The sequence below is a fragment of the Mandrillus leucophaeus genome, unplaced genomic scaffold, assembly GCF_000951045.1.
Source record: "Mandrillus leucophaeus isolate KB7577 unplaced genomic scaffold, Mleu.le_1.0 Scaffold1292, whole genome shotgun sequence".
NCBI classification, from domain to species: Eukaryota; Metazoa; Chordata; class Mammalia; order Primates; family Cercopithecidae; genus Mandrillus; species Mandrillus leucophaeus.
The window spans coordinates 1903-11080 of record NW_012101246.1 but is presented as its reverse complement, the minus strand read 5'-3'; the positions used below and the strand labels follow the sequence as shown (position 1 = coordinate 11080).

The window sequence follows — 9178 nt, the reverse complement described above, 5'->3', positions numbered from 1 at the left end:
AGGCAGGCAGGCAGGCAGGCAAGAAAGCAGGCAAGAAGGACTGAATTTATTAAACTGGGTGGGGTGGAACTTAAAGAAAAAAAGATAATATAGCCACAAAAAAGAGGGTTTTCAATTTTAAATAATTAATTTTAATATTTGAAGTGGTATGCCTCTATTTAACAAAACACACACACAAAATCATCAGACTGGCAGAGCTATTGTCTCTGACTTCTCCACTGGCTAGGGCCATCTGCCTTGAGACATTTATGTTTGTAGCTTTGGCTATGCTTCTCAGAATTAGGACTGTTTTTTAGGTATCTGAGCATATGCCAACCGTCTGAAACATCTGTGTAAATCGATCTGAGAAACAGTGAAAACCCCATACCAAACATAAACGGAGTGGGCTTACCTGATGTGCCCGGCTGGCAGTTGCACTGGTAGCCATTGACCAGGTCGATGCAGCGACCATCGTTCAGGCAAGGGCTGCTATAACATTCATCAATCTGGTCACTGCAGATGGCGCCCATGTACCCAGGATTGCAGATGCAGGTGTAGGAATCAATACCATCCTGACACTGACCATGGTGGCAAGGATCGGGGTCACAGTTGTCAATGTTCTCCTCACACAACACACCAGTGAAACCTTTGGAAATAATTTTATCAAGGATTCTCAAAAACCAAGGCAGATACTCCACACCAGAACACAAGTGTAGCTACATCCATTTACTCTACACATTCCATGTGTGGTCAATTAATACTGCAGGTCTTGAGCAGTAGAAAATGACTATCTGCATTGATTTAGAAAGCATGCCTGGAGAGAGGTGCTTAAAATAAAGATTTCCAAATCAAATTTTAGAATTGAAATACATTTGCAACTGATCAATAGTTTCATTGCAGAGATGCTTTAACTGCATCTTCATTTTTTATTAGGCTTCAGGTATAACAGCTCAAAACATTTTTCCTTTATATATTTATCTTTGTATTTCTTTCTTCCCAGCCCAATTTACAGGTTAATGATTTTATGTATCTTATGTTCCCAGTTCTGACTTTGGAGGTAAGAGAGCTTTATTTTACTCCTCTCAGCTCCTTGGACGCTATTACGCATATATAGTAGTTTTAAATAAATACTGGTTGAATAAAATGAATGAACCTGTTACAAGCATTTAAAAGAAAAAGAGACAAGAGTTCCTTTCTTTGAGGCTTACATAGACAAACATTATATCTTTCCCTAGAAGACTCCAGGAGACCTCTCCCCACTTTTAAACCTCAGCTAAAGGTTTTTAATCTCTTTGAAACTTATCCTCTACAAGAAGAATCTGGCCAGGGAAAGACAAAATTTGGATTCTCCAACAAAGGGCAACTATTTGCAAAAAGAAAGAAAGTGGCTCATCTGAGTTGTCCTAACCTAAGTAGGTCTAATACTTGAAATATTAACTTTTTGTACTAATTTTCACAACTAAATTTGCTTTTCTGTGATCAGAAATAAATTATATGCATGATGCCTGTAATCTTTAAGACTCCATTCTCTAAAATTAGATAATGTCTTCAATTATATAAATAACTTCTTTCGCAAGCAGTCAGACAATAAAGAAGTTCACTTCTAATAATTTCTAACCTTTCTGTATAATATTGGCCTGTGTAAAAGGAAATGTGTAATAGGGAACATCTGGCTTACTGAAATCCAATCCCAAGTACAAAATGTGATTACAAACCCAGAAATGCAGAATATTTGTGCACAGATCGTTTTTGACTCTAGTTGCAGAAGTCAGCAAAGAGGACCCAAACTTTCCCAGTTAAAGCTTTCTCTCCTGTCATTTACACACTTGATTCTCAATCCTATTTGGTGTCTTTTATGCAGAATACCCCTGCAATTGTATACATTCAGCCTTTAAATTTCTGGGCCTTCTCTCAGTCACTTGCTTCAAGAAACACAGAACCAGGCCTCCTGTTGAGAAGCCCCAATGAAAAATAGCTTTCAACTGGAATTCTTCTCTTTCCTAAATGAGTAAATCTAGCCAGCTGGAAACTTACTGCTGCCAAAGTCTGTCCCAGAAAGACATGGATACCAAATGGAAATATCTGGGCCAGACCACTGTTGTGGTGGAGGAGACAGGTGCTGTAGAAAAAGAGAGCAGCAAAAAATTTGCTAGAAGCAGCTCTTCCTAAACACAGAGGAACCCCTGGGAGTGGACTGACCTGGTAGAGCAGCTAGCAGAGGACAGGGACAAACACCCTATTTTGTTCAGATGGACCTACCAAGGAGACGAAGAGTGAGAAGAATCTTACCTGTGGCACACTGGCATTCATAGCCATTTGGGTGATCGATACACTTTGCCCCATTCAGACACGGAGTACTGGAACAATCATCAATATCAATCTGGCAAACTGGCCCAGTAAAACCTCAAAAAGGGACAGTGGTAACATGAGTTGAAGGATTATCTTGCATCTTCCTTTACTATGAGAATGATGTCCAGGGAGGGGTGGGTTAGGTTACTGGCAGGGCTTATACCAATGGGTCAATAAGCCTATGCTTTATTATTCTCCCCAACAGGTAACTGGAATAACCAGGTGACACTCAGGGAATCAGAGGCAGTTGTGGTGTGTCTCCACCACTGCTTCTTCACAGACAGACTTCACTTATAAAGGAAGGATGTAGGAAGTGAAATTTATAGGTGGAAACGTCAAACGAGTAACTGTAGCTTCAGAGGCAACGGAAACCTTCTCTCTGAAGATACAATGGGGTAAGATGCAGTCTATGGAGGACAATTTGGCATATCTTCAAAAATAGCTTGAGGAAAAAAAAGGAGAGACACAGAATCCTGGAAAAATTGGCATGTGTTTTCTGTTCCTGAACTCATGGGTGAAATGTCTAAAAATAACAGTCTCACAGAGGGCCTTCAAGAATACGACCCATGGGAAAAAAACAAAATCCCGTATAGCCTACAACTAAGGCTTCTGTGAGGTATGAACATTCTGAAATATACACACAGACGAAAAGGTCATGGGCCATTCAAGAATAGACTTGGACTTCTGGCCACAAAGGATTTGTAAGATATAGTAGCTAAAACAAATTCTCTATTTCTGTACACACACACTCCTATCACCAAGCACTTACTCTAATGATTTCCTCATGCACAGCCCACACACGTTCTCTCCCTGCTTTCTTCCCTGTGGTCAGTTGGCTTTGTGCTTTAAGAGAAAACAGGGCCAGGTGGTGGGCACTTACCAGGAGGACACAGGCACTGGAAACGATTGACTTTATCCACACACTGCCCATTGTTCACACAAGGGTTGCTCTGACATTCATTTATTTCTAATTCACAATGCACACCTTTGAAACCTAAACAAAACAGACCACACAAGTGGCTTAAAGAGACAGAAAGGTGTATTCCAGACAAAGAAGCACAAATTTGCAATGATAACTACATTCTCTGCGAGTCCACACACTCCTGCAGAGAGAAAAGGAACTCTGCCATGATGAGAAATAGTCACTCCAAGGATCAAGCAGGACAGGGCATACTGTGAGATACCCATGTTACTGTGAAAAGCGGGAAGGGATTACTGTAAAAGACATTGGCAAGACCTAGCATATAAACAAGGACTGCTCCACATTTTCTGTGATAAATCCATACTTCCTGGACTGTGGAAGGCCCAAAATGTCCCCACTCTATGTTCCCAAAGACAAGCCGAGCTGGAGCTGGTGTTGCCTTCAGGGTGCAGTTCAAGGTCAGGAGTGCCTTTCAAGGCTGAAGTAGCTGGCAGCCTTCATCAGGCAGAGCAGCCAATGTTAGCCATCATTTCAAGCTGGATTTGGCTGTATCCTCTGAAAATTAAAGACATGGTCTCTGCAGAAGAGCTCCAGAATACAACTAAACATGTACTGTACTTTAGCTAAATGGAAACTTCCTATATAATTGTGGATAAAATTTATTTCTATAAATGGAATGGTATGGTATTTATAATTACATGAAGGTATCAGAAAAACTTGCTATTTAAAGGATTCTTATAGTAAATTATTTTTGAAATTTTCTATTACATGTGGATTTTGATATAACAGGCTTGTTTAACTTGGTCTACATAGCTTGATGAATTCTAGCACTGCCTTACTCTTTGAGGAAGGTAGGTTTGCTTGTGAACCCTGACTTCCTCTAGTCCCCAGTCAGCAAAGGAAATCAAATGCTGACAGAGCTCATCAGACTGCAATAGTATACTGAATGCTCTACCAAGAGAAGTTCAGAACAGTCCCTCCTCTCTAGATCCCACATGCTGATGGGCCCACTTACCTGGCATGCACAGACATGTGAAGCCTCCAATCTTATCCAGACAGGTAGCATCATTCTGGCAGGGATCTGAATGGCACTCATTGATGTCCATCTCACAACGAGGTCCTGCATAACCTTTCAGACACTCACAGTGGAAGGCGCCATCTGTGTTCACACATTTTCCTGCATGCTCACAAGGATTGCTATTGGCTGAAAGACACAAGTACCAATTACTGGGATCAAAGCACTTGAGTTTCCACAAATGTGAACAACAGAAGAAGATCTGATGGTTATAGCATCAGGGCCAGGCCTTTAATAATATCATTCCCAATATTCTTTTTTCCTTAATTTAAAAAGAAATAAAAGCAGAGTATCCTCAACTGTTAGGCATTTCTGCTATTGCAGTTTCTGCCCAAACTGTCATTGAGGTATGGCTTTATATTAAGAATCAAGTACATACCTTTCATACATTTAATCCCCAGAATGGAATATATGGTTATGGTTATCCTGAAAGGTCACCTGTAAACACCGGCCACATAGCAAGAGGAATCTGAGGTTTGGGTGTATGTAACTTGCTCCTACAGTAAAATGTGCTTCAGTTTAAACATTTGCTGAGCTCAACAAACACTTCACAGAATAGAAAAAGTTCTGGGTACTTACCCATGGCACACTCATCCACATCTTCTGTGCAGTCAGCCCCTTTGTAGCCTTGTGGGCAGGTGCAAATATACTGCCCATTTAGGGGGTTGGTGTCACACAGTGCCCCCTTGTGGCAAGGATTGCTGATGCAGGCATCATCCAGATGACACAGGAGACCTGTCACAGGGTGGGGCAAAGGAGAACTAAGAGAAAATGTCTCTCACTTGGGGAAGAGCTTTCTCTTTCACCCAGGAGGGAAAACCTCATGATCAGTTCCTCAGAAACCAACATAGAGATTTATAGGCAACTTCCGCTTTGCCTGACCCTACCCTGGGGACATGCTTGGCTACCAGCAAAGTACCTAGCTGCAACCCTAGACTCTGATCCTGAGCCCTCAGCTAGACCTCTCCTTCAGTGCAGTGACATCTACAGGCCAGAAAATAAGACGGAGATAGGGGCCGGGCGCGGTGGCTCACGCCTGTAATCCCAGCACTTTGGAAGGCCGAGGCGGGTGGATCACAAGGTCAAGAGATGGAGACCATCCTGGCTAACACAGTGAAACCCCGTCTCTACTAAAAATGCAAAAAATTAGCCGGGCGAGGTGGTGGCCACCTGTAGTCCCAGCTACTTGGGAGGCTGAGGCAGGAGAATGGCACGAACCTGGGAGGCGGAGCTTGCAGTCACGTCGCTGCATTCCAACCTGGGCAACTAAGCGAGACTCCGTCTCAAAAAAAAAAAAAAAAAAAGAAGACAGAGATAGGAAAATGGAGTGACCATCCAGATAGTGTGCCAGATTTAGCAAATAAAATAGAGGATGTCCAGTTGAATTTTAGATACACAAGAAGTAACTTTTAGTATGTCTCAAATATTCCATATATCCTATATTTTATCTGGAATCCTACTTCCCCAATATTATGCTACCTGATGATCATGGGGCCACCTGAACACCATCAGCCTCTACTAGAGTAGCCTTTTAATAGCACCAACATTCCTGATTCAGGTGGCCCCAGGTCTCTGAAGATATTACTAGGCTTCCTGTTTTATATAGTTCACATGGGAACTGGATTTTCCAGTCTGCAATTAACTTAAGAACAGGTAACTAAGGCTTCTTCCACAAAGCTGGAGCTAGGGCTTTTGGAAAGGTATCCATGAAAGAACATTTCAAAACTGCTGGGCAGAAAGTTCTCCCAGCTAAATTATCTTCTCCCATCACCTTCCTCCTTACATTGCTCTCCTTCTCCTAGAACTAGTAGCTGTTAAATTGAGAGGTGAGAGGAATGTTAACCTGGTAGCATGTAAAAATCTTCCCTGAGGGGAATATTTTCATAGACATTGAGGGTTAGAAGGCACTTAAATGTTTCTCTCCTGCCAACTTCTTCTGAGTAAATAGATGGTTTCTTCTTAAAATGAAGCCTGCGGATCCATTTATTAGCCATTTTATCTTAATAGCTGAGGTGCTTTTCACTCTAAGATCTTAAGGACTTCAGCAGATGCTCCAAAGACAATAGTTACTAACTTTCCTTTTTTGGAATGAAAAACTAAAGTATGAAGAGTTGAGAAGAGAGCCTAAAGTCCTAAGGAGGAAGACTATCTTCACAGCACTTTGGTTAGCAGGTTACATTTCTGGAACAGTCCTGAGTGATATGTTCCCACGGATGGTTAACTCAAAGAATACAGCTATTTGGGATGAAAGAGAAGGCAGAGTCCTGAATGCCCCCGCCCCTTCCCCGTTTCTAGCTCCGTCCTTCTGCTAACCTACCTGCCTTCCCCTCTGGGCACATGCAAGAGAAGGAGGCCACACGGTCGATGCAGGTGGAGCCTGGAGTACAGGAGGCGAAGGCACAATCATCAATGTTCTCACTGCAGTCATCTCCACTCCAGCCGTTGACACACACACAGCCATAGCCTCCATTGCGGTTGGCACAGGTGCCCCCATTCTGACAGGCATTGGGCTGCAGCAGGCATTCATCCACATCCTCTGTGCAGAACTGTCCTTTTAGGGGAAAATTACTTTTGATTAGAGCTCTTGAGTCTCAAAGGATTAGTACCATACCAGCCCCCACACACACTTCATCTTCATGTGACCTGTCTGAAATTAAGGCAAGCAGAGCTCACAGAAGGCCAGGTCTTCACATGAATTTTAAGGCCAACTTGAGCCATCCAAATGACATTTATTCTAGGCAAATCATTTCAAGATGAATAGAATAGTTCCTACCGCTAGAAACTCTAACAACATGAGGGTTTAGCCAACCTATCAAAGAGAAGGTAAAACCTGTAGGACCCTTGAGTTAACTAATCCCTGGGTCAATGAACATACAAGTAAGAAGAGCAAGGAAAGAAGAGTATAAAAGATGAGTAAGAAAAAAAAATGAGAAGGAACCTATATGCCAAACATTAGGGTAACTGTTCTATATCTTGACTGTATCAATGTCAATACCCTGCTTGTAATATTATGCAACAGTTCCATAAGATGATGTTATCACTGGGAGACACTAGATAAAGGGTACAGGAAATCTTTCTGTATTAATTCTCATAACTGTGCAAAACTACAAGTATCTGAAAATAAAAAGTCTAATTTTTGAAAATGTTAGGGCAAGCAACATAGGGTAGAGAGAAGACATGAAAGATGTTGAAAATCTCTGATGAAGTATGGAAGTGAAGGGCAAGGCCAAGAATAATGAGACTGGAGCAAGCTGTGCTCAGCCTGAGGCACTCCATACTTAAAGGATGGGGATTTGTGGAAGAAGACATGGAAAGTCCACCCAATGTAGTAGGAGATGAAAAAAGGACTGGTATGCACTGCCTGAAAAAGACCACACTAAAGGAAGCTAAATATGAGCCCACATCTGGCTAGGTTGCAGGCCACCAACTATAGCAACAATGGAGACTAAGGCAAAGGCTCCTAAGTCCCTTAACAAAGAACAAGAGAATGTCTTCAACTTACAACCCAAGAATCTGTGATTAACAAAAGCAGTATAGGGCCAGATCATATGAGCTATAAAATAAATTGGTGGTTGGTTTTATTTGAGGTCTTTTAAAAACAGTTTAGAGAGCTACCAAAGGAACTAAAATTTAGATCATCCGAATTCTCTAAAACATGGTAAGTTGTTGAAAACAAAAAAATGTCAAGGTGTCCTTCATTCTTCCTTTGTAAATAAAACTCAACAAATAATTTTAAAAGGCACTCTGATAAAGAGACCTCCTAATAAAAAAAAGAGAACACAGTATTTGCGCTTAGAAAATGCCAAGGCTATCTCCAGACTCGGAATACCTAGCAATTTGACTGGCTCATGTATCTGTAGAAGGCCTGTTAGCCATTATTACTCACAGATGCTAGCTGTATCTGACTTAACCTGACTGCCTGTTCTTTATTCCTATCTAACATGTACCTCCATTACTATAGAACCAATATCACTCTATCACACTTATTTGGTTGTACTTCTGTCTCCCACTACTTGGTTGCAGTTTAGAGGGTTTTTTTTGTATTCCCAGCCAAGAGCCAATTGCCTAGGATGGCAGGATGGGTATGTGGATGTCTCTGGAACTCTGTGTTCAGCATAACCCTTCCATGCTCCTCTCCTAAGTCCAGCCATATAATTCTTGAAGGAGCAACCACGTCTTTACATGATCAAACCCTCCTGGCCATAGCTGACTGACCTAAGATGGGCTTCTGATCCAAGCTACATCGCTGTATCTCTCCCAAATTATTGGAGTAGGACCACTTTGCCACATAGACCAAAAAGATGAGGAGGCTGGTCTGCAGAGAAAGTGATATGGGTGAATGAGCAGTGCACAGAGAGCCAGGCACAGTGGCTCACACCTGTAAACCCAACATTTTGGGAGGCCAAACAGGAAGATGACTTGAGCCCACAAGTTAAGAGACCAGCCTGCAGGCACTACTCAGAAGGCTGAAGTAGGAGAATCACTTGAGTCATGATCATGCCACTGCATCCCAGTCTGGGCAACAGAGCAAGACCCTATCTCAAAAAAAGAACAATAGAAAAGATGTGCACAAAAGGAAAAAACACGGTGGCATTCAAGTTGTTGGTTCCAATTGTTACTGAAGCCCAACTACTAGTAAGCCTACTCAGTGGCATAACCATTCTGAGAGATGCCCCTTGCAACAGGTCTTTCTAATTTGAAACGAGGTTGTGTCAACTGCAACCCAAAGTATTAACACAGAAAGAGTGAGTGAGGGATGAGGCAGTGAATGGGGGAGGTAATGAGGGAAATGAGGGAGGGAGAGGATGAATAAGAAAGAGAGAACACTGAGGTAGTGAGTGAGGGAGTGACTG

General features: G+C 42.1%; 1 protein-coding gene across 1 annotated transcript in view; it reads right to left on the bottom strand.

Moving 5' to 3' along the window:
* Positions 1 to 8640, bottom strand: part of NOTCH2 (notch 2) — a gene marked incomplete at its 5' end in the record, with an annotated part of 65603 nt that extends 56963 nt beyond the window's left edge. The window contains 7 exon segments of the mRNA XM_011972473.1: positions 392 to 625; positions 2269 to 2382; positions 3209 to 3322; positions 4266 to 4454; positions 4905 to 5060; positions 6643 to 6876; positions 8541 to 8640. Of these exon segments, the coding sequence (XP_011827863.1) occupies positions 392 to 625; positions 2269 to 2382; positions 3209 to 3322; positions 4266 to 4454; positions 4905 to 5060; positions 6643 to 6876; positions 8541 to 8640 (1141 nt within the window).
* Between the last annotated feature and the right edge of the window lie 538 nt (positions 8641 to 9178).